Below are 25800 nucleotides of genomic sequence, written 5' to 3'. Positions count from 1 at the left end.
ATTATTATTATTATTAGTAGTAGTATTTTTTTTATTATTATTATTATTATTATCATTATTAGTATTTTTTTATTATTATTATTATTAAATACTGAAAATGGTACTAGGTTTGTGCTCAGAAACAAATATTACCATACATATTTGCACTTCTAAAGCAATTTGCCTATCTTTGCATAGCATCTACAAATGCTATATATGTCGTTGCTATAGATAACATGTTACTTGAGTATATTTATCTGTTCTTTGCAATACATAGAATTGTGAATTGACGCTTTAAAATAAACATCCTTCGGATAGTCCAAATGAAAGGTTCCTGGGTTAATCCCATAATAATCAATAAGTATAATATCACGTCTCCCTCTTCTTCAAGTTCTTGCCTTGCCAAGGATTTGGATAGGATGTTTCTTTAAAAAAGTTTGTGTGCTCTCGTGAATTTAAAATTGCTTGATGACCGTTTTGAGGAAGATTGGGTGGGTGGGTGGGGGGGGGGAGTTTGAGGCAGGGGAGGAGAGACTCATGCGACAAAGTTTTATTATAGAGTCGGTTCAGTCACAAGCTTCTCATGCTTTGTTAGTCTTCTGCCGTCATTTAATTAGTTACGCCTAAATCATGACATAACTATAGTTGTATCAGACACCGTGGAAAGTTTTGAAGCAAGACATGCCTGAGTGACCAAAGTATGATTTGTTTTTTTTTTATTTTGTGTCTTTTGGAGCTGTTGACCTATGACTTTTTTTTATGCAACGCCGTTCCAGTAACTTAGCAATCAACAGGTTACGTAGGTCTATATACAGTATGAATCTCAAAGACTTATGGGATTGGACCGGCGGAAATTGTCATTATTCTTGTTCTAAATTGATCTTGATCGATGTCCACGCGAATCGCCCGAAGGGCCGTGTTAACGCGTGGTCCTTCTTTGCCCGGGTTAGATGTAGGCCAGAAGCTGCTGGACAGTCTTTTGGGGCTCTGCGAATGTTATAATTCAAATCATGATATGTACGAGTTGCTGGTGCAATATGAAGAGCGTTACGATCAGTAGGCGTAATGCCATGAGTTTCTTTATATAAGGTGATGAGCCGAGCTTGGTCATGGGCATTTCTAATTTATCCCAATTGAGATTTACAAGCATAAAACTAAATGAGAAGGTTCTGTAACTTCCGTCCCCCTCCTCACAATCCCCTCAGCCCCCCCTATCCCTCGTTCCCTACACCTCGTGTCTTACTCACCCGGCCCACCCTTCCCTCATCCTCTCCAACCACTGTGGGACCGGGCACGTTTCAGTCCATCGATTCGATCTGATGAAAACAGTGCTCGGATATTTGATCTGGTTCGTTGGGATCCATCTATTGAGCGGTACAACTTCAAGTAAAATTTTAGTTTTTGCTGAGTCAACATGACCTCAGAACAGCTATTATCTGATCGAAACTGTACCTTTGTTGTTTTATGCTTTCCGTCAAATTGTTTTGTGCGTGATTGTTTTGTTTTGATCTGCTTGTTTTCAGTGATTTTCCTACATACAGTGGAGAGTCGCGAGATTTCCTGTTAGAAATTCAACGCGACGCGGGTAGAAAATGTTAGAGATTGTCGGCCATTGTACGTCATCAGTATGATGTCATCTAATGAATAAAGATAAGGACTTTACCACTATCCTCTGCCAATTAGAAAAGAGTTATTTACATAAATGGATATTCATTTTGATTTAGCCAATGACCCCACAGAGAGGTATTTATTTCTGCATAATTTGACGTCACCTCATTGGGCTGACGCACATACACAGAAGACCTTTGTTTGTTAGTGTGACGCTGCACAACGCAATTTGACGTGGTTCTACGTAGGGCTCCATGGTCCACTCGGAGAGCGCTGAAGGAGTGACGAGAAATACGTAACGGTAAGCACCAAAACAAGGTTGGCATGGGTTTTAAACCCTATGGTAACATATTTTGGAAACATGACTTGAGAAATATGTCAGCATTAGCGAAAGTTTAAGGGAGATATAGGGCAATTTCTATCGAAGAATGGTAGCTTTTGCATCGTGTTCGATGTGTGTGGAAGACTGTATGGGTGATAACATGGCCATGATAGTGTAAGTTTGCGGAAGTGTATGTGCTTTAGTGTGTTAGGCTCCGTACTACATAGTACAAGCTGTAAATTGTTCAACCTGTTGGTAGTCTGCAACTAAACACTAAAGTGATTGTGAAATGTCCATGACAATGATGACCCTGGTTAAAAGGGATTTGACCTAGTCAACCTCCCTGTTCATCTACATACTTAAGACCTGTTAGTTCTTATCCTTAGTTGTATCGGTGTTAGTAAATTATCAGTCAAAATGGTTGAAACAAAACAGATTTGCATAATGTTAGCTACGGGCCAATATAACTTATGGCTGAAGTTGGGCCTTAGTATTTAGGCCTAGCCTACTAGCGTTATGCCCCGTTTAGAACCTACGCCACATAGTAAGATAGTTTCGTAGGTTAGGTAACTAAGGCAGGGTATAATTTAGTTGTTAGGCCTACATTTATGTTGAGCTTTTTCAGGTTTGTTTACCATGTAATACAATGCTTCACTGTACAAAAGCAATGATGTAGGCCTAACGTTAGGCTATGCCAATTTCTTTGCATTTGCTTAGCTGGGCCTAGGCCTACTTAGTTGAGCTTTAATTCAGACATTAGGCTAGGGGCTAGATGGTATAAATTCAAACATTACTAGCCTAGTCCATCTGTATTTTTGCATTAATGAAAAAAGAAACATGTTACAAAACTTTGAATGGGTAAAATTTAACAAGTAAACTCTATTGCGAATTTGGATGCAATCATACTTTAAAAAATGCTGTAACTTCCCTCAACTTAAGAGATCTTAACATTCCATGTGGTTCAATTGTTTTGTTAATACTTTATTAATAAAGAACATCTGTTTGGCAATTAATACCAAGTTTTGTTTATGGGGGGGGGAAATGCTGTACGTACTTAAAGATTACCCTGCAATAAGACTTCTTGTTAATTATTTTTCAGTTGGCACAGAATAATATTTAAGATGTACATCATAAAATGAAAGGATGTAAATTTTGCCATTGTAACATGAACTGCTTGGTGCAACCCCCCCCCCCCTCCTCTTGTTTTTCTTACAACATAATTTTACATAAGAATCCCCAAATTTGTAATCAAAAGTATGGAAAATTTACCATTACAATTAAGATTTTTTTTGGTCAACTTTATTGCTAGGACTTTCTTGGCATTACAAAGTTTTCCTGTCTGTTTTTTATTTCCTTTCATGGAGCCATTTTAATGACTGTTTGATAAGCACTGTTCACTACTACAAAACCAAGACAAATTTATAGTGCACAGTGCCTACCCTGATGTCTCAAGGTAGACATTTTACTAATAACAATCAATTTATAAAGGATAAAACTGTACCACAGAGCAAAGTCAGTAAGATTGTTAAGTTCTATAATTGCTGTTTTTGAGCATATTGAGTATCATCTTATCACCATTCTGATAGATATTGCAACAAAGACCAAAGTCAACCACATAGTTAGGAATATACCTGCATTCAGTTTTGTTCAGGCAAAATTGTAAGCACTGGAAGGGTAGGCTTGCTTGCTGTTTCTTTGTATTCCATTGATTTCCTTTTTTTTTTCATTGCTTAGCTGTCTTTCCACAACATGAACCATTTTATCATTACCGGCCTATGAACCACCATTTCCTACCACTTATTGGTGGCTCTCAATTGTCAATTTTAGGTCCAGCACATCAAAATGTGAAGTCTTGAAAGCTCTGTAATTTTATGATTTATAAATCTTGATAATGGATCCTAGATTATAGTCACATGACATGTAACAAGTAGGAATTCCAAAAGGTGATAAGAAGTCATTAAAGGACTATTTACTGGCACAGTGCCAAGTGGATTTTGCTGTTTGCTAGTAGAATAAAAAGAGGCACTTGTGTACATACAGTACAGTAGACATAAAGAACAAAAACATAAAAATCAATATGTCAGTAACTGATAAAAGTTGGAAGTTGATTTTAGCAAGTAGATTTTGCAAGCACTTGCATTAAATAAACAAATGGTGTAAATTGGAAATTCTAAGCCTGCATGTGTTACCGTTTAACCCTAACACTTGCTACGTACACTTATATAAATGTTCTGTACATTTTGATAGGTTTGGGCTTACTGTTAGCGCAATTTAAGTCAATCGACCAACTTTGAAACAACAGAGTTTTGAATGGTAACTTTTTCAGCTACTTAGGTTTTGGCTTGGAAAGACCCAGTCTGTCTGAACATTGTGTTTTGGTCCTGCCTTATCCAGTTCCGGCCATTTTTGGATCTGGTGGATCAGTAGTCGAAAGTGGTTAAAACTTTAGTAACTTGAAAACACTATACCTCAAGAAGAGGAATGTTGACAGATTTCATATTAGTTTTGTATGTGGCTTGTCCACAATGAGTACACAAAGTTTTGAATGAGAGCTACATATATGGTTAGTTTTTATCAGCAAGGCCTTGGATGCTACAAAATCATTGAAACTATGCCTTGAAGCATATATATATTTTCTCCAGGATAAGGGGGCTATTTGGCAAGATATATTTTTTTTGGGGGGGGGGGATTTTTTTCCTTGCTGGCCGTGTATTTTTCGCCCTACAGTAGCTAGCTCAACAAGTTACAGTACGTGTCTGATACTGTTTGTTATTTCATCAGGCCCTGCTGACAAGTGAATTTTGCTCGTTAACCGTTATGAAGGACGAGAAGATGAACAATAACTCACAAGAAGAAGATAAAGATGTTGAGGTCAGTCTTAAAATCCATAGCTCTTTGTCAGATGATGTACACTTAGCATGATGTTAAATAGAGTTATTTGTAGGCAGGGAGGTGGGGGGGGGCCAGGTGAGAAGGTTGGGGGCAGGTGAGAGATGGTAGAGGGCATGTATATTATTAGGGGATAAGCACGGACAGTCACTTGGAGTTCTTAAAGTGGGTGTCTTCCATACCCACAAACCTTTAAAGTGTCTGTCCATTGATGCTTTTAAATTCACAAAGTTTTATTGCACTTCCTGCTTTATCATGTTTGTACATACTGTACTTTAGGATCTCAAAGTGCCTTTAAATGCTGGTAAAAAGCAAACTCATTTTTGAATGTCCAAGAAATATCATAATTTGGGTTTTATGCATGTTATTTGTAATTTATACATCAGTATGAAATATCTTGTTTTGGGGGGGTGGCATGGGTGGGGAGAGGGGATTATGATGGTGTGACTTCAAGGTAACTCACATACAAGAAAGGATAAACTTCTGCAAATGCTTTAAATATTTGCAAACAAAAGTACAAAACATTTAATGTTGTCTACAGTACATTACATTTGTGGGAAACACACTATTCCAAATTGGATTAAATGTTAATCAGATTAATACCTGGAAAGATAGAATCTCGTATGTGGATGTCAAAGTGATGCACACAGACACAGACTGCTTCAGCTGTAATGTGTGTGCATTATTGCATGAAATTCATGCATTAATTTATCCTTTATTGAAATAACCATGGTGATACTATATAGTATATATTTTGTTGCATTCATTTGAATAAATAACCATGCAATTCCAAGAGAGGAAACAGATTAGCATAGACTGTACATTGTACAATATGTACAGGTATGTGTGCACACACAATAACATACCTGTAATTGACAACTGAAATGTACATGTGTCGCATGTGTCTCTGTTTGCACTCCTCATGGAATACTACCTGTGTTTGCACTAAAACCAAACTTGCTCTCCTGATGTTGGATATTCTCCGTGGTTTGTCTTACGGAGAAGAAAGACACGATCGTGGTTGATTTGATGGCCAAAAGTCTTTTCCTTCTAAGCTCCAAAACAGGCGAGCTTCTTCAACTTAGCACAGATATTGCTGATACCTAGGGTCATTGGGTCCATCATAGATGGGTAGTTTCAGCCAGAAAAAAAAAAACAATGCCATCAAGTCTAACCTGTCCGTTTCTCCCTTCTCCTAATCAGACTTCGAGCATTGTCCCAGTCATTTTGTCTTCGGTTCGTGGTCAACCAATTCAGTTCCATTCAGTATTACATGGCGGCCAGCAATCAGTTATTCAGACAACAGCCACGCATCAATTGCAGGTGATTGATTAATAGGGAAACCTGACAAATATAGGATCCAGTATTCTTCAAAATTTTACAGTAGAGATTAGAAAGATAAATTTGCATATATGTTTTTGCATTGATGTTGCCATTCACATTCTACTGTTAACATTGTCTGCTCGCAGCCTTAGCGCCCCCACCCTGCCGTTTCCAGCTAGTAGGTGGCAAACTGTATAAACCTCGACAACGAGGAATTAATTCGGTGAAAATCGCAACTCATTTAAAAAAAAAAACGTGGCTTATTGTACAAATGTACTGTACTTGCTTTTCTGCAGTGGCTGCAATAGAATTCTGCAAAATTAGGAGGGTTTGTGTGTGGACTGTTTCTGTTTGAGGGAGGAGGGGGGAGGCAGGCATTTTCTGAAGGGGGTCAAACCATGACAAGCATACTGCAAAGGGCGGGATCTTTAGAAAGGCTAAACAAGAGACTCAATTGGCGACATCTATTGCACAGCGATGTAAGGATAATGAGTACAAATGTAATCTGAGAAAGCAAAGCAATTTAATCGTTAAGTCTCAAGGTCACTGCTTTATTTTCATAGATCTATTTACCTGTAGTTATTGCCATATAGAGCAATTCTTTCAGTAAAGGTATATTGTTCTGTAGGTGTACAGTAGTTTCTGTATATATTGAATTTGAGAAGGAACATGTCAAGAAGGAAATGAATGCAACAAATTGCTTTTGCGTTCATTGCTCGAAGTCATTTTCTAATTCAGACCATGAGTGCTTCCAGTAGTCATCAAATTTTACTTGACATTTGTATAAAAACAGCTGTTATTTTTAGGTTTGGTGGGGGCGGGGTGGGTCTCTTTGGAGAATGTGATGTACAGAAACTGACTTGATGCAATGGACAGCTTATCTTAAACGTTGGCCTTCAGATGACCTGATTTGTTGTGCCTATTGAAGTAGTGTGTACAGTATATACAGTAGTGGTACTTTGATAGTAATATGTACACTGTGAACATTCAGACAGTTGTCAGTTTCAAAACAATTCTCCGAGTGCAAGCGCCTAAATGTACATTTTGTTTCTTATTCGTCCGATTTGGCATCTCTCAATTTGTACCCAATATGCAGCTGTGAAGATAAATGATATGTCTGTATGTACACACTCCGCCTCTCTCACTTTCTCTCGAGATCTCACTCTTCCTCTGTGCTCTGAGAAGTACAGTATTGTATACATTGGTGCAACACACTGTTGAAATTGCATACAGCATATATATGTTTTGAAAACCTGCGTGAAAGAAATTGTGTACCTCACAGATTTATCTTGTGACCACAAAAAAACAAAAAAAATTGACAGAAATGATTAATGCTGCCATGAAAATGGCTGTATTTTAGTGGCTGATATGCTTGTACACATAATGAATTTTCAATCGTACAGTGAGAATTGAGTAGTGGTTGACTGCTGTAGTTAAGTACTATAAGACAGGGTAGTGATCAGAATTGTTGTGTTGTTGTTAGGAATTAATTTGTGCATTTTTATGACCTTATTGGTATGTTGGGCTGGATGCCTGCTTTCTTATCTACTTGTTGCTTTCCTGACATGGATAGAAATCAATATTCCCTTGCTGAGCTTTACCAGTATTGTGATGTGTCTTTATGTGTGTGTGTGTTTTAATTATCGTTATTTTTATATATCTGCCATTTTAGAGGATTGTGTTTCTTTGCATAGAAATGTTGCTAATTCTTGGTCAAAATGCTTATGTACTGTGATTCTCCTGATTAGCACCTTTTCAACAGTATTTGTATTGTATTATTTTTTTTCTTTTATTATTACTCTTATTGTCATTTTTTTTTTCAATGGACACTGAAGATACTTTAAAGATAAGAGTGTATGGTGCATCTGGCATGTTAATTAAGTCTTGACATTAAAGATTGACCAGTAATTGTACTTTATATGTGGTGAACAATTTTGTCAGTGATCAGAAGCTTGGTCCCACCTGAACCCACCCCCTCAGAATGGATGATCAGATTGCATGAATGTTATTGGAACTTTTATCACCCAGTTGTCTAGATTTTTTAGAATTCCCATCACCTGATCAAAGATGTTTTGTGACCCACTTGCTGTTCACACCCCACAGCTTGCAAACCATGGCTGTATATTCAGAAATGTGCACATTTTACAGCGTCATCCAGTTCGTGCGACATGTAAAGTACAGATTTTATGTGTGTACATAGTTTCATAAAGAAGACTATGAAGGGCGTCATGTAATGTTGAATCACTGTAGGGTAAAACAGTTGGAATTATGGAATCTGTTGTGGAGAATATCCGTAGTTCACTGACACAGAGCAGTTTTGGTATGTGTGCCTGAACCTGATGAAGACCAGGTGAATGCATCAGTGCTTGTAAATGTGGCGTTTAGTTGAAAGTGGATCTCAAAAACTATTTCATTGATATCATTCTATAAATTTCTTTCTGCCATTTCTACCTTTTGTCTTTAAACATACAGGGCATTTGTAATATTGCGACACAGTTGTCAGAGGTGTGTCAATGTAAACAAAACACACTGTAGTGTACCAGTTGTCAAAACTATCACACTTCCAGTTCTCTTTTCACTATGTAGTTATGTTTACTCTTAAGACAAAGAGCGATTATATATAGTAATTAGCCCTTTCAACTTGCCATAAGGCCTCTTTTTTTTTTTAGAGTTTTTTTTTCATATACGACTCTTACTTTGGCTTGGTGGTTTTAAATAGAATAAACATCTCATTTTATGTTTTCTCCTTTTTTGTTTCAATTTTATTTCTCTCTAGGTGAGCGGTGAAGGAGATGACCAGTCATCTGGACCAACTGCAGGTGGAGATGGGGAGGTAGAGAGGAAGAAGAGACAAGAAATTAGAGAATTGTCAAGAAGACCTTCATACAGGTGTGTAAGCCTGTGTATTTACTTTGTGGCTGTAGGAAATATTAACAGAGGGAGAAGGGGGGGGGAGGAGAGATGAGTGGATGGGGGTGTTGAGGGATTGAACTGGAAGAGGCATCAAGGTAGAGAAGAAGAGGTTATAAATAAAAGAAATTTCAAGGAGAGCTTCATACAGGTGTGTAAGCCTGTGTATTTGCTTTGTGACTGTAGGAAATATTAACAGAGGGAGAGGGGGGGGGGAGGGGATAGATGAGTGGATGGGAGATGAGGGATTTAACTGGAACTGGAAGAAGCAGCAAGGTAGAGAAGTAGAAGAGATTAGAAATAAGAGAAATTTCAAGGAGAGCTTCATACAGGTGTGGAAGCCTTTGTATTTGCTTTGTGGCTGCAGGAAATATTAACAGAGGGAGAAGGGGGGGGGGGGAAGGTGGAGAGATAAGGGGATGGGAGATGAGGGATTTAACTGAAACTGGAAGAGGCAGCAAGGTAGAGAGGAAGAAGAGATTAGAAATAAGAGAAATTTCAAGGAGACCTGCATGTACAGGTGTGGAAGCCTGTGTATTTACTCTTTTAAATAAAATTGTTACTGTCTGGTGTTGGTCAGTGATTAACCTGTTGAGAATGTCATCTTCAAAAACCTGGTCTAGGGTCACAGCTCACATCACAATTTTCAGAATTACTGCGAGGAGAGGCATATAAAATGTATATGTTTGTTAAACCCTACTGCAGTTTATTAATTGTTTGAGAATTACATTGCAAAAGGTACCCTTCATACCAGCTACTGTACTTTTATACCATTTTCCAGGAGAATCCTGAACGAATTGTCTGGAGACACAGGCCCTACTGTCTCTCGAATTGAAGAAGAGCCCGCCAACACCTCAGAGGAAGTTGAGAGTCCCGGCACAATCACCATAGCGACAGGGAATGCTCTCCAAAATTTTCCAACCAGTAAGTTTGAGATGGTTCAGAAAAATCAATATTTTATACAGCTTTTATTTTATTTTATTTTTTTTTGTTGACTAAATTATCATTCCTTCAGTAGGCAGAAAATACAAATTATTATCTTGGCTTTGGTTTGTGGATTTGCATTGTTTAACTTTCACAGATTAAATTTTGTATCACACTGAGTGAGCCTGAAAATGTGCCTTCTAGAATCAGAAGTGATTGTTCCGGGAAGGATTATGTACATACTTGGTAGGATTAAGACTCAGATGCAAGAGTACAGCAGTAGCAGTGGTCACCTGTGGTCACCTGTATACATGAATTAAAACTTGACCACACGGCAATCAGACAGGGTATACAAGAAAAAAGAACAAGAGAATAAGTTAGATGTGAATTTGAAAATGACTCTCTTATTTTGACTTCACCTGCAATGAAACTTGCCCTGTCCCATTTCCAATGAAATATCCTTTGCATTAAATTATCAACAAATATCCATGGGTTTCATCATTAACTGTTTGGTTTGATCAGTATGTTCGGTCACCCCACTGACCTTTTAATAATGTCGCCGACGTTTATTTTCGTAATAGTTCCGCAGGCAGTTTATCTGTAAAGATTGTAACAAGATCAAAGCTCCACAAAGTGAGTTCTGCAGAGAATTAAGTCGATTGTCACCAGGGTGAAAGATGTTATCATCTGTCTCTGTGTTTTTTATGTCTGGTTAAAACCTCGTCAAAAAAAAAAAATCCGTCTTGATCACAAAGTACGTCGTTTCTCCTTGTCCAGCTATCGTTTCCTCTGGTGGCACTATTCAGTTGGCCAACTCTGACAGTAGTGTCCAGGGTCTGCAGACACTGACCATGACTAATGCTGGTGGCATCCCAGCTGGCGCTATTGTACAATCCATCCAGACACAAGATGGACCTCAGCAGATATTTGTGCCTGCAGCCACAGGTAACTTAAGTAAGATTTTTTTTTTATTTTTAACAATAATTATAACAGTAAAAATATTTATTAATCTTCTTGTCGACATAATTATGATATTTTTTTTATTGCAGCTTTAAGTGGTCGATGGGGGAGGAGGAGGGGGGTAGGAGGGGGGTCTGTTCAAGTGAAACCAAACACATGGACACATGAACCTTATTTTGACACACAGCATGACACAAGTCCAACAATAAGTCAAAGCAATTGTTATATTGTTGTCGACACTTGGATTTTTTTCCCCTTCTTCTCCTCTTTAAATGAGCTGTTCCAGTTAGTACTAAACACAAGCGCATACCACAGACTGTGGCACATCTACAAAGATCAAATCAGAGCAAAAACTTTTTTATTTTTCTCTCTTTGGTGAGTAATAGAAGTGAGGCCATATAGGTACAGATAAAAATGTCATGTGCAGATCAAATTTCGGTATTGGAAGAAGAAGGGGGAGGGGGGAGGGGAATTGTTTGGTTCAGGGGGAAAAAAATGTTTTATGATGAGCCTGGCACTTCAGTTGGTTGGCTGACACCTATTTCACCCTTCTTTTTGGCCTAGTTAATGTCGCGAGGTTGGGAGATGTTCAGTATCAGATAAGACCTGCCACAAGTCTGCCTCAGGGCGTTGTCATGGCAACTCCAGCTAGCCTGCATACTCAGACCCAATTGGCTGAAGAAGCATCGAGGAAGAGGGAGTTGAGGCTAATGAAGAATCGGTAAGTCAGATGCAAACAAATCTGAAAAGCTTATGTGGTATTTTCTCAAAAAGGTCTGAAAAGATTTAAACATCAAGCCGGTTTAGAGCCACACTAGATTTGAGCAGTAAAGTAAGACAAAAAATCCCTTGTTTTTCTTGGTTTAGTCCTGTCGCAACCGAACGACAAACGCTTGCTTAATTTACGTACGTGACTTGGTAAGGGATGACGATAATCCCAGACAAGTTGTGATGGACATGCTTGTGATGCGTTGTGTCTAAGTCACGATTTGGAAATGCCATTTACAGATATATTTATTGGAAGTTGTAAATATCATTTCTCTAGGTTGTCAGGGATAAACAAAAGCATGTATGTCATATTGTGTGCACAGTGGTTTGTCATTTAATATTTAAACAGTAATTAGAGTGCAGATAACCTGATTGTGCAGCCAGTTTTAAGGTGTAACAACAATACAGTCTCTGACTAGTGTGCATATGTGCACATTACACTATTTATGCTTTACTAAAGTACATGTACACCTACACTCAGCAGTAGTTACAACTTTTCTGTAAAAACAAAAAAAAGAGGTAAACGAATACAAATTATTTCACATTGCCCATTTTTTGACGACAATAATAAACTCTTGAACGTATCTTTTCGCCGACACAGGGAAGCAGCAAAGGAATGTCGCCGTAAGAAGAAGGAGTACATCAAGTGTCTAGAGAACAGGGTAGCCGTCTTGGAAAACCAAAACAAGACACTCATCGAAGAGTTGAAATCCCTGAAGGAGCTGTATTGTCACAAGTCAGATTAAAGGACGGTGAGTAGAATGCGCGGAAGAGATAAACGATCGGCCAAACGGCGGCCGGTAGGATTTGCTTTATATATTAAAGCGCGGCTTTCATACTAAAATATAGTCTTTTGTAGTGCCAACACAGAGGTAGAATATAATATTTACTGGAAAGTTTGAATGTTTCACTGACAGATCAATTTCTGTAACCTTTTCTCAAAACACGGACACTGTCAGTACGAAAGGATAGTGTATAGCAATTGTCAGGTGTTTGGATTTTTGCAAGGATGACATGGCAGTTTTTTTCAGAGTATTCGTAGTATCAATGTAAGGTGGAACCATGTTACTCTTTTGGTGGTCATGTGTTGAACAAAAGTTTGCCATTATAACACATGTCTCACATCTGTTCATTTGAATTTGCTTTTAATTTTTCACGTTTTTTTTTCTTCCATAATTTTGTTTGTCGAAATTTATCAATATGTTGTTAGATTATATGTGCCGCTATAGGGTACATAGCTAATGTAAGTCAAAGTAGCAGTTGGTGAGTGTTTGCATTTGATGGTAGAATACCATCACCCAGACAAATTTCTCTTGCTTATCACATGAAAAAAGGAACTTTAAAACATGTCTTCGTTTTAGTTTTCGCTTTCTTTTCATCGTTTGAAGTTACACTCGACTGTTCATCCAGTGACCTGCACACCGTTGTGAAATGTTCGTATCAGATAGCCTCTATTTTGTCAAAATAAACACAAATTTAGCTCCTTTATTAAGTTACTTTGGAACCATATTTACCATCCCTTTGTTATCTTTTCTCTCTATCTCTCTCTCTTCTTCTGCAGTGTCACAACAGACAACCGAAAAGTTTTATCCTGATTGACAGATTTTGACTTATGAAGTCATAGGGAGTCTCTCAGCTAATTGGTGGCACTTGATCGTACGGTCAAGGTGGAGGAATTTTTGCAGCTTCTCAAGGGGTTTCCTAGTTTGGAAGAACTAGATTTCTTGAAGATAACACAAAACAAGGAGCTGGCATTTGACAATTCCATTAGGGGTTGGACCATTTTGTGGATGTTTTTTTTTTATATTTTTTTTTCCTTTTGTATATAGTCAAATGTTGGGTAGCAGCTATTTTATGAATTATGCATCTGTTTTGCATTTTTGTGTTTGTTCTTGCAGTATGTACAAATTGCAAAAAAAGACTTCGGTTTATTTTGTAGATACAGATGATGAGATTAGACCTGCAGGGGAATGAGAGAGAAACTCTTAAAGGGAAAGCCCAGAGGTTTTTTCATATTTATCGCAAACGACCCAAAAATGGTAAGCATTCCTGCGAAACATTTACACACATGAATTAACAGATTCAGAGCGTGAGGTTCTTTTGAAATTTAGCACAACCCCTAACTGTTTTAGGCATTTAAAACATTATCTATGATGAATGTTAAAAGGCCAGAACAACCTCTCAGTACAATCAAAATGAAATTTAAATTTCCCTCAGAAGATTCCTAGAACAAAACATGAAGATTAAATCAGTTTGGCTCGCGCAGTAGGGGTTCAAATGCTGAGTAAATATTTTGTTCATTTCAGACATGTCACACTATGCAGTTGATGTTGCCAAAATGGACACACGCCAAACTCAAGGCGGTTCCAAACTTGGAGTAACCGTTATTACCTATCCTGTTGCTTTGATTTTAAAAGGTGCCCATGCAAGGGGCTCTAATTTGGTAGCAACATTCACATCGGTATTAGCATGCTAGCTGTAAAGTGAGAGTGATATGTCGATATGTGGCAAATTTGAGCAGATGGCTGCCAAAGTTCTTGGTAGATACTTTGCCCTGGCTTGGGCAGATTCTCATATGGCAGTAGCTACTTTTGCCATGCTAAACTTTGGAACATGATGTCCATGTAAACCAAATGCTAACTTCTTTTTTTTTATCTTCATTTAAAAATTGACATTCAGTATGATAAGATACATGGACAGTGGTTTACCACTTAAAACAATGGCCCATTTTTAACCTAACTGAAATAATACCATACCTCATGGAATCACACCACAACAAGGTCTTAAACATTTTAAAGTCACATTTTAACCTTTTTTACCTTTTGTAGGTCAATATGAGAGTTACCTTTTTGAATTTGTTACCAGCCTAGCCCTGTTCTGTTACCTGTTACTAGCCCTGTTACCAGCCCCCCCAGCCTAGCCCTGAATTTGTTACCAGCCTAGCCCAGCCTAGCCCTGTTCTACTACTGTGCTCCTGTGCTGGTTTCTATCACAATAGCAGCTACCTCCCCCGATTTCCCTCAGTAGGCCAATCCATCTCCTATAATATTATTTAAAAATATATATATTAAGACAAAAACACTTGTAAATATGTACATAAATTGGCTTGAGAGTCTATGGCACCATTAGTGTGTCCAATCTGCCAGTCTTTCTGGATGTATTAGTAGCTGTGTATAATTGGTTATGTTTCATTGTTTTTATCTGTCACTCATTAGTGTCCATTGTTTCACTCACTCGGTTAGCCTCAACATCTCTCTCTATCTGTCAGAAACTGTCCGAGTTTTTAGAAATAGCATCGCGGCGGGCAGTTCCATCCCTTTTTTCTTTTTTATAGAAGCCAGTATTATATAAGCTAGACCTCTGTGAGGTCTTAGATCCAGATAGGAATCAGTGAATATATATGACCTTTGTGTATGAAATTTTCATGGTACCTTATTAGTAGGAATTTGCGTAATTTGGTCTCTACTCGGATCGGAAGTGAAGGGCGACCATTATTTTGAGCAACGGCAGGGAATCAAAATGTGTTTGTACCTTGACTTCATACACCCAGTTTTCGGTCACAAATAGTTTGATCTGCGAGAGTAAACAGATCAATGTTTAAAGTTGAATAATGTATAAACCATTCAAGCTAGTTAACAGCGACCATCAGATGCATGTTTTAACTTAAAACTAGAGTATATTCCGATGGTATTTTTCAATAATTTTCCGAAAACATACTTCATATTTTGCTTCAGGGCAGAGGCGATGCATGGTAATGAATTGTCAGTACTTAAGAGATTTGGGCTTGTTCACTTTATAATCTGATTGGGGTAATCACTTCTAATCCATGATTGCACCTGTGGGTGCATTGTTTTTCCTTATTGTATAAGTAGTCTCCTTATTGTATAAGCAGACATATTCTGTCATCATAAATGGTATTCTTGTCGGTAGAGTTTTTTTTACTGTCTTTTTGCATGATTAAAAAAACAAAATAGTGGGTTTAGGAAAAAGGATTTGGATTTCATGAATAATATTTCAATGTTTCATAATTTTAAAATGTCAGAAAGGGAAGAAAAATGCAAGTAGATGATTTTTATTTTTAAGATGAAAATTTGAATGTTTGGACAAGGGAGCTGCTGGTTAAGCCTACTTGTTTTAAACTATTAATTGATTGCAAGGCAGAGTGGAATGAAAAGATGGATTTAGTGACAAAGATTGTGAATAAAATGATCCTGTACAATGACAAAGTGAATCTATCATCTGCTTTTTATTTTGTTCGTCTATTTATGTATGGACTCCTCTCTGCAGTTCTATCATCAGGAAGAACAATCCATAGTAAAAGTTTTTAAGTCATAAAGCCAGATGTTACCATCCTAGCAGGATCTTGTTTAGAAAGTTATCAATCCATAGTAGAGGCAGAAAGCTGCGACTTGTCTATTCTGGGAGGGTCTGTGTTACATAGCTACGAGATGGTTCCTCTGTTTGGTCATCAGTTTTGCCCCCAAATGCTGGAAAGTCAACTGATGGTTAATACCCACAATCAATATTCAAGAATTACCAACCCAGGAGTCGAGTTTATTTTCAGATTGACGAGACACTAGGGTATCGCTGAGGCACTAGGGGATCGGTAAGACACTAGGGGATCAATCGGGGTGTTTGGGAGGGGCAGTATGCTGTCACTGATCTCTCAAGGGGATGGGGAGGAATTTTTGTACGATTAGAGGCTTTTAGATGCAGAATTATCATTTGTGTGACTTTTGCAAACTTTTGGTAAAGAATTTTCCAGATTTTAGGTTATCGTTTGATTGACCAAAACATTGGTGCGAATAGATCCCTCACCCGTTCCGCCACTCTTGCAGCCTCGAGGATCTATTCCTTATAAGACCTACATTGTATAATTCAAAACTCTCTCTCTGGGAAATGGAGAGTTCAATACTAGTAACAAAGCATCACTGAAAACTTTTAAAAAAAAAATATCTACAAGACTAACTAATACTGATGACCTTTTAGTATCTGTGCTTCAGGAATGGAGGTAGAAATTATTTCCCTTTATAATGTTTTTTTTACATGATTGGTAAAAAATATTTACTTATTAGTTGAATTTTGTCATCTTTGAATAGTTTTATTTTGACTGGAATGACCAAAAAAGATTGAACAAATTGCAAACAATGTCATAAATGTATTAATTTTGACTCCCTCCCTATTCAATGTTCATCTTTCCCACTTCAATGGAATCCGTCTGGGCGACTGATTTAGATGGGTCCCAAATGAGAAACAATTTCCCCCTCCTCCAATAATGAGCAGTTCCTCTCCTTGAACGAAGCTGGTGTGATTGTGAAGCATCAACAGCCGCTCGGGCTCGGCAACCTGTAAAAATGATAACCATCGTAAATACATCGATCGTGTAAACAAAACAAATACGGAGAGGAATTAATATGGTTTGTAAACAAACAGCCATTACTAATGATCTGCGACATCGCTTATTTTTTAATATTTCTGATGTGATTTTTCTTTGTATTTCAAAAGCTAATATAAATAAAACTGTAAAGCGTAGGATGGCGAGAAAGATGATTAGGATTCGGACTTTATGATTTGTAAATGTAGTGTTATATAACATCTGAGCTATACCTACTGAGTCAGTACGAGTCCTGCGCTCTACCAACTGAGTCAGTACGAGTCCTGCGCTCTACCAACTGAGTCAGTACGAGTCCTGCGCTCTACCAACTGAGTCAGTACGAGTCCTGCGCTCTACCAACTGAGTCAGTACGAGTCCTGCGCTCTACCAACTGAGTCAGTACGAGTCCTGCGCTCTACCAACTGAGTCAGTACGAGTCCTGCGCTCTATCAACTGAGTCAGTACGAGTCCTGCGCTCTATCAACTGAGTCAGTACGAGTCCTGCGCTCTACCAACTGAGTCAGTACGAGTCCTTCGCTCTATAAACTGAGCTCTATTCAGCTCCTCAGGATGGTGTGAGATCCCTGTTGTCAGGTACCAGTCATGTGCCGTAGTACCTTGCATGGTGATAGGCTGAGGATCGCATTCATGCTCAGTGCAAGTGTGTAACACAGAAGCCTATCTGATGAACCTATCATAAAGTAATACCAAGTCTGTCATCATATCTATACCCTAGTTGTTGACAGTTCCTATTTAAGACCTCCCAAAGTTGACCAACATCACTCTACGTACCAGTATGTCATATTCTTTCCAACAGGCAGTCTTGAGGTTGATCCTGGTTACAGATGAGATCACCTCCCCGTGGAGATGGATACCACCTACTAGTAGTAAATGGTCTCCTAGTATGTGTCCACTGTGGGAATATCTGTAATTGATATAAAGTATACATCAATATATAGAATAGTTCACCAGAAAAGATCGAATGGGCGGGGGGAAAAATGACAGGTACCTTCCAGTATGGTACAGAGATGAATTAACGGACGGACGGACGGACGGACGGACGGACGGACGGACGGACGGACGGACGGACGGACGGACGGACGGACGGATGCTGCTTTTGGCTTTAGATCAAATACTCTCAAGTTTGTCACACTTTTAGGAAAGAAAATTAATTAACAATTTATTTTTGGATACCACTGGGCAGAATATGAAACATTAAAACTGACTTGGTCATATGACAAAGCTAACTAAAATACTAGCAGAACCAACATTCATATTAAAGCATATGTGAAAGTTACAAAGATTGAAAATCCTGGTAATGACCTTTGGCCTCCACCAAGAGCAGCACCTCTCTTAGCCTCATTTAAGGGACAAGGTATTGTACAAAAAATGTCCTGCCTCAGCTATCACACAAACATTCGCCATGCCTGTACTTCATTTCTGTAAATGGTCTCAAAAATTATGTTTCTGATTTGGTCCCCCCTCTTCTCCCCTCCCACTCTTCCTCCTTCTCCCATGGCCAACCATCTCTTCTTCCAATCTTACCCTCTTCTCCCATCCACTTCATTCTTATCCCCTTCACTGTTCTCCCATCCCATTTTCTCCCTTTCCTACCCCCCCCCCAACTACACCACCATACCCTCATCACCCTTCTTAACCTTCCCCTTGCCCTCTTAACCTTTCCCTCTTGTTTTCCTTATTTATTGTTCTGCTATGCCACTCCATCTAGTACACTGAACTTATGCAACAATCTTCAGGCGAGAGGCACTCCCTCACTATAACTATTTTCTGATACTTTTCAGTTATTTCAGTGATTCACATTGACGTACTGAATCCAGGTAAAATATCCCTGTTAGCGACCTACCTCGGTGTCAGAGTTGGTATTGTCTCTAAGCGACTCCATACCCAAGTTTCGCAATTTAATAAACAGACAGAATTCAATGGCCTCTCGTCCGCCCCAAAGCCACAGGCGATGACGGCAGATTCCTGCCAGAGGTTGGCGCTGTGCGAATGTCTAGGTTCTGGAATTGAGCCAGATGCCACAACCTATGATGGAAAAAACATCCAAATTAGAAGCGGACAAATAGATGAAAATGTCATATGTATGCTGATGATTCGGTGGAAATGTTACAAATGACGCAAGTAGTATGACATGTTTATTAAAACTATTCGAATGTTGTTTACAAACTGTACCCAAATTTCCATTTTACTGGATGGATGATATTACGTTAAAGCCAAGAGAACTAGGTTGACTTACAAAACAAGGTTAGAAAGAGTAGGAGGTTTGGGGGGGGGGGGGAGGGGGTTACAGTAGAATGAGGAGGTAGCATATATATATAGAGAGTGATCAATCAGCGTGAAAGGGCAGTATGGGAAAATGGTGTCCAGAGGGTCTAAGGTATCATACATGGTAAAGCATGAGAACAGCTGGCAGGAGGAGAAAGGTGAGTCAGTGTCCAATTAATTTGTAGATTTTTGACTAACTTTTTGCCATTCCAAAGTTTCATTGCACAACAAGAAGCAATCTGAAAAGACGGTATCGAGATTCTTTCCTCCAAATATCAAGATTCCTTGAATCGAATTATGTCGAATTGCAGTGGCCGTGTGTCTCCATCTGGTTTCGGGACAGGTGGTTTCCCCTAAGATGACCTTTGACCTATATCTCCAGGTCACATCCGATACCTCCTTACTCAGCGTCAGTAACAGAGTCCGGTGACACGGCTTTGTGGGAGAAGTACGTCCACCGAATATCAACAGGGACGATTTATTATGGTTCAATGCGGTGATGGTATGGAACATTCTTGGACCTGGAAAAAACAAAACAAAAATTTGACCGTTCTTTCGTTAGTATTAATGTAACTTAATTCTTCGGCTCGTAGAGAATATATAAGATATGACCTACCAGACATGTTTGTATGAACATTAGTACAGAACGGTACAGTGCATATACAGTATGTTATAATCAGTCAAAGCATCAATACACATCTATCTAGTGACCTATGTACACATTCAAATACAGTGTATTGCATTTTACCTACAGTATTACCATGTACACAAGTGTTACTACGACACTCAGGGTACAGTATATTTAGTCGCATATTACACAGTAACACTTACAGCCCATGTGAACTATCACTAATACACTCCCATCTTGTGTCACACAGTGACACCGTTAGATGTTACGTGTCACTGTTAGTACATGCAAACAGTGTTACCTACAACACTAAACACAACAAACATAGGCTAAGAGTTTGTTATTATATGGCAAGCTCGAAAAGACAGGAATACTTGACACTTGCCTTTGTTACTTGCCTTTGTTTACTATGTTAAATTTACAAAAACCTGTACAGGTTTGCTAGGAACAAGCTAAAAGATGATAAAACTAAAGTAGCAAATGTTCGCTAATTAAAGTAAAGACCTCACCTATAACGTCGCTTCCTTCTTCCGGCTCTACCGTGAAGCTATTCCCTGTATGAACATTCATAGCTACAAGCTCGCTCAGCCTCTGGTGACGGCCGCCCTTATCACCGAATCCTCCATGGACCAATACTGTCGTCGAGGATATTCTCTCTGAGGAATGCCCAAACCCACTGAAGTTAGCCTCTGTGATACTGTCTGGTAGTTGAGCTTCGAGTAGCTGGTCGAGCCGAGGTTTCTGTTGGTACATTCTGAAACTACCAGAGTTTGATCTGTGGATGTCATCTTGGAAGGCAGTTATACAGGAACCCTTGCAAGCTGTGACAAGTATATAATGGTTACACTTGAGATGCCATTCCTGAAAAAATACAAAAATCAAACATAAAACAGAGGGCAAAAGATAGCAGATTAACTCTGAAAAGCAGCTTGTCTTTTTTCTATTTTTGTCCATAGCAAAAGACACATCCCTCTTCACTTCCCCCCCCCCTTCTCCCCCACCCCATGAACCCCTTAAAGATGTAATAAGTTGGGTAGTAACTTGTGTCTCTGTGAAAAACTCTGTGAAAATTGAATCGCCTTCACTCGGTCTACGACAAATTCAATGCAAACTATAACTTCTAGACAAACATTTAACACCTCTCTTACCTCAAATTCATCAAATGGTTCAAGTTTCTTGATCCTGTCCCTCTCGTCTTCATCTAAACATAGATAAAATTCATTCATGTCAATTACTTTGGCCGAAGTCCATCCCTGCGAGAGAAAAAAAACAAGAAGGGATCAAAGATTTAGCATTTGCAGACAAGTCAACAATGAGAAAACTGCATGAGTCATTTGAGACAAATTTCACATTTATGCAAAAGGTATTACTTTAAAAATGTGTTTACAGTTTGCTGTCCATTTAGTAGTAATAATCCAGTAGTCATTTTCATTGTATGTACTGAAGATTATTCAGTATTTCATAGGAGAGCTAAACGCCAATGATATTTAGAAAGACAGAAACATCAATATTTTTAGCATCGTTTCTGTTGAAGGACTTTTACACCTTGAGAAATTTGTACATATGATGCCAAATGTAGGTTCCAAAAGTTTTGGTACAGCTTGATTTAGATCTGTATGGGTGATTGTAGACCATTTTATGCCCACTTTTTCATGAAGGTGATATTTATTATATACCTATAACCATAATTTGTCCACCCTTGAAATTTTCAAGAAAGTTTTTTTTTTATTATCCAGCTTTATCTGACAGTGGTTATCTTCAAGACCACAAAATAGTTAACGAATATTGTATCACCCTTATTGGGGTGGTGATAGAGGGGTGGATACAGAGAGACAGGTCCACTGATCCCCCCTCAACCCCCACCCCCCCCTCCCCTTTATGAGGAAAGAAGATGCCTACCAGTCTCAAGTACCTCTCCTGGTGGTCTGATGGAGTACTGTACATTCTGATTGCTTGCAAGGGAGATCCTAACTTTTTGAAATGATTCATCCTAGAATGGAAGGCAAGAAGTTTTATGTATTACTAAAGAATATTTCCATGGCAATACAATGTTAGTACAAACAACTACCAGCAAGAAAACAAAAAATGAAAGCAAAAGAAGTATATTTAACTGGGAAGCACATCTTGAAAGGAAACCATGGACATTTAAATTGTAATACATATAAACATATCTAGTCTAATTAAGACACAACTCAACACTTAAAAGAATCATCATTTTAATTTATTTTCATAAAATATTCAATTTAATTTCAATGCATTTAAAATGATCAATGACTTTTTCTAATACTGTAGATCAGTCTGTACATAACTCGCATCCAGTAATTTACTTGCATAATACATATCTGAATCTAGTTACATAACTCATAACTGAAAATTACTTACATAATACACACATGAATCTACTTACATAACTCAACACTGAATGTAACTTATATGATACATAACTGGAATCAACTCACATAACTCGTCCAAACGAATCAGATGGATAGATTTGCTCGTAACAAATAAAGGCCACATTGCTGAAAGTACTGGCACAGAATTCAATCAGTGCATCTGATCTGTGAAGACAAAACCGAGACAGTTAGCAAATGCTATGGTCGATTGGATACGGACAGCGGCGTCTCATGTAGGAGCAAACCATTGTTTCTCCCATTGTAAGAGGTTTTGAGTAAAATAATTGAGTGAAATTAAGTCCAACGTGTGCTAACAGTTTTGATTGATTGCCTTTTGATGTCAAGTTTTGAGTTTAAGAACCCACCAAAGGCTTGGTTTAAGAAATGCTACAATAATAACTCTGTTTTTTTTTCAATTTTAATTACCTGGTGGATTTAAGAGTGACCATTCAGAAATACATCAAGACTGACTGACCTTTGAACTTCCATGTAGGTAAGGACACACTCGGACAGAAGGAGAGTAGGTTTATTCAAGTCACACCCGCTGTGTAACAGGAAGCGATGTAATGAGCTGAGGTCATTCAAATTGATACCCAGGAGTCGATAAGAACTAGAAGATATTATTACACCTATTTTGAAAAGAGAATAAGATAAGATAAATAAAAAGATATGAACCCAAACCTTTGATTTAATTAATATGATGCATAGCGAAAAGCTAACTAAAACCAAAACCCTTGTGAAAATTGTGTGATTTTGTTGTATAAAGTCATATCAGGGCTGCCATACTTGTTTAACTTGTGATGCCAATTTCAAAGAAAAACTTAAAAGTACCAAGATAAACTCATCGACATTCAAATCATATCTGCAAGATATCGATTGCATACTTATGAACAAATACCAAGTGAAAGGTTCTAATGGTAAAACAGGTGATCGCTTAATAACAATGATAAACAAAGTAACACTATACCTCCATCCTTTTGAACTACTGGATTTTTGTGGTGAAAGACAGGTTCTTTCAGCAAGGCACACAAGATATCATTGCTCTGAATAATGGCAGCTTTTCTGTTAGCAACTTCGGCAAAGTCAATTTCATAGAAGCAAGTCTCCGAGAGAAGCCTTGCACTCTCCAGTCGAAAGAAGGCTGAATCAAATCCAGCACCAAGGGACACAATCTGCAATTCAAAGACAAGAACTGTAAGCGGTTAAAACACAGCAATGAACTGCAGAAGAAATCTCCTTAATTTGGTCTTGCCCTTTTAAAGTTGGCCAGAGTGATGGAACACCTTAATATGTTGACATAAAACCTAGCACTAATCTTAGAGCCATTTTCAAATTTTTCTTCAATTCAGTCTGAGCTTTCATCCAAGTTCTGGGCTTGACTTGTACATTGCAATTTTGATATTCGAAAGATATCAAAAACCATTGAAAAGACAAAATTCATTTATTTTGCTTTATTTGAAATTCACTTCAAGCCGTGTACATTTAGGCTACTCCTTACCTGGTTAGCTTGTCCTTGAAATGATTTCAGAAAGTGCCTGAGAGCTCCATCAATAGCTTTAGCTCTGACATAGTAACCACGGTTGATGAGGGGCGCCCTTCGAGTTTGTCTAGCAACAAAATGCCTTAAGTAGTCATCGTGGAAATAACCTTGCATAGAAATGGCACATTTACTGACGATACTGCTATCATTCGTTCCTTGAACCTTGATAAAAAATACAATGCAATACAAATAAATTCAACTGAGATCTTAAAATGAAAATGTAACATTTATCAGATGATGTAATCAAAATGAATGACAATTAAACAACTGAGGAGCAAAGTGGAAAATACAACAACAATGTGAAGTTTCAAATAAAGTCAAATAATCATCTCACAATGCAATTAACTGCCAAAGTTGTACCTTTGGATGACTAAGATTACAGATGTGCTTTCACAAACTCAAAAGACAGTAACTGTTATCCCTCCTTTATGGCACGTCAGTCTTCAATGGATCTACTAGCCCATGTTGTCTTCTTACACAATATAAAACTTTATAAGGGTTATTCACATAGGATTATGACAGTTGGCAAAATATTGCTACACTCAAGAAGAACAAATGACGAGGGAAATATTACATGATTTACAGCATACATTAAATTTCAATATACTATATGTCACATCAGTTTTAATTGTTCAACCTGCTGGTAACTTAGCTCTAGTTTACAAAAAGAATCTGACAATTTGTCCATACTGGATGAGGTTCAAGCACTTACTGCAGTTTCATTTTTTTCCTTGGCGGACTTCGGCATTATCAACAAACTTTGCTAACTTTGTTGTATGTGACCCCTTTTTATTGCTCGCTGTGACCCTGGTGGTATAAGTACTTAAACTTGAAGTGCAGCCTCCACTGGTTGTTTTACTGAGACTAAACTTAAATGGCACTGGAGTACGGTAGCCAGGCTATAGGCCAGTGTAGCCTAAGCCTATACTAAAAACACTGATTTAATCATTCCATCATGGTTAGCACAATTCTGTCCTTTCAAATTTTAGAAAACAGCTAATTTACACACATTTCTAGCATCAGGTAGTTCTTTATTCTAGTACGAATACTGTATTGTATATGTAACGTTAGGACAGTCCATACGTTATATACCTATATATCATACGGTGTTACGTTACACGCGTGTAGTGGAGACCTATGATTCGCTCAACTACTTTAGTAATAGTAGCCTATCACACGATTAACATAGCCTATTCTCGTGTGTTTTCAGATTGCAGAAACAGATCATCAACTCGAAAGCATGAACAATCCGAAATGTAAGGAATCCTGACTTTAAGCATTACGCTTCTTCTAGTCTCTTGCAAAGGAAAAGCATACGTTCTTCTAGTCTTAGTTATATGATATGCGTCATGTTGAAACACATGCTAAACATTTCACCAAGGAAAAGCTGAATATACACTCTGTCAGCCTTGTAGTTCTCTAGCAGACGACAAATTTGAAGGCAATCAAAATGATGTTTACGAGAGGGCGTTATCAACTTTTACGGCTCTTTTGTAACTACAATAGGTGAACTGTTATAATTGCAACGCTGGGACCTCGTCAAACAATAAGTATTACCATGATGGCCTTATAAATACTTCACGTAAAAAGTATTTCCATTTTCATACTGAGGTTAAACAACCTTAGGTGAAAAGAATGGAATGCAACAGCATACATGACATATATGTTAAGTTGTATGGTTTTATATGTTGTGTTTCTTTTTTTTCATTTAATTTTAGTTGTACTTATGTATCATTATCTTCCTTTTCTTACCTTCTTTTGCTTTTCTATATTGGTTTTCTTTCTTCTTTTTCCGTTTGGTGGATCTGCTGTAGCTCTGAAGAAGCTAAGTCATCAGTGACGTTGCTTGCTAGCATGTGCACATAGCGATTCACTAGCTTACACGCTAAATTCATC

The 25800-nt window shown here is 38.1% G+C and overlaps 2 protein-coding genes across 7 annotated transcripts; one reads left to right on the top strand and one right to left on the bottom strand.

Annotated features, from left to right (window-relative positions):
- Positions 1-1734: 1734 nt before the first annotated feature.
- Positions 1735-15909, top strand: LOC139958484 (cAMP-responsive element modulator-like). Of its 5 annotated transcripts, none has more exons than XM_071955580.1 (9): positions 1735-1888; positions 4691-4780; positions 6002-6121; positions 8898-9010; positions 9813-9955; positions 10733-10900; positions 11480-11636; positions 12285-12435; positions 13245-15909. In XM_071955580.1, exons 2-8 carry the CDS (start codon positions 4727-4729, stop codon positions 12427-12429), a joined length of 900 nt encoding a protein of 299 aa, XP_071811681.1. In that variant the 5' UTR covers positions 1735-1888; positions 4691-4726; the 3' UTR covers positions 12430-12435; positions 13245-15909. The 5 variants fall into 5 exon arrangements, with proteins under 5 accessions (XP_071811681.1, XP_071811679.1, XP_071811682.1 ...); XM_071955578.1 differs by having other exon boundaries at positions 10733-10909; XM_071955579.1 differs by lacking the exon at positions 1735-1888 and adding an exon at positions 1895-2083 and having other exon boundaries at positions 10733-10909.
- LOC139958483 (tRNA wybutosine-synthesizing protein 4-like) lies at positions 14325-25334 on the bottom strand. 2 transcript variants are annotated; one of them, XM_071955577.1, is made up of 12 exons: positions 24997-25334; positions 23863-24066; positions 23332-23536; positions 22840-22993; positions 22431-22529; positions 21871-21961; positions 21120-21224; positions 20481-20832; positions 19542-19864; positions 18922-19103; positions 17850-17982; positions 14325-17029 (listed from the first exon to the last, which is right to left on the bottom strand). In XM_071955577.1, exons 2-12 carry the CDS (start codon positions 24016-24018, stop codon positions 16874-16876), a joined length of 1956 nt encoding a protein of 651 aa, XP_071811678.1. In that variant the 5' UTR covers positions 24019-24066; positions 24997-25334; the 3' UTR covers positions 14325-16873. The 2 variants fall into 2 exon arrangements, with proteins under 2 accessions (XP_071811678.1, XP_071811677.1); XM_071955576.1 differs by having other exon boundaries at positions 24617-25333.
- Between the last annotated feature and the right edge of the window lie 466 nt (positions 25335-25800).

Source organism: Apostichopus japonicus, chromosome 18, assembly GCF_037975245.1.
Source record: "Apostichopus japonicus isolate 1M-3 chromosome 18, ASM3797524v1, whole genome shotgun sequence".
Taxonomy (NCBI): Eukaryota; Metazoa; Echinodermata; class Holothuroidea; order Aspidochirotida; family Stichopodidae; genus Apostichopus; species Apostichopus japonicus.
The sequence above is the reverse complement of the archived record's forward strand: the minus strand, read 5'-3'. Positions and strand labels throughout refer to the sequence as shown.

Coding starts and splice junctions, on each gene's coding strand:
- LOC139958483 (XM_071955576.1), bottom strand. CDS start 24,652: ATGCCGAAGTCCGCCAAGGAAAAAAATGAAACTGCA. Junction 24,067..24,616: donor AGGAAAAAAATGAAACTGCA/GTAAGTGCTTGA, acceptor TTTTTTATCAAG/GTTCAAGGAACGAATGATAG. Junction 22,530..22,839: donor ACCTACATGGAAGTTCAAAG/GTCAGTCAGTCT, acceptor TTGTCTTCACAG/ATCAGATGCACTGATTGAAT.
- LOC139958484 (XM_071955578.1), top strand. CDS start 4,727: ATGAAGGACGAGAAGATGAACAATAACTCACAAGAAGAAGATAAAGAT. Junction 9,956..10,732: donor TCTCCAAAATTTTCCAACCA/GTAAGTTTGAGA, acceptor CTCCTTGTCCAG/CTATCGTTTCCTCTGGTGGC. Junction 10,910..11,479: donor TGCAGCCACAGGTAACTTAA/GTAAGATTTTTT, acceptor TTTTTGGCCTAG/TTAATGTCGCGAGGTTGGGA.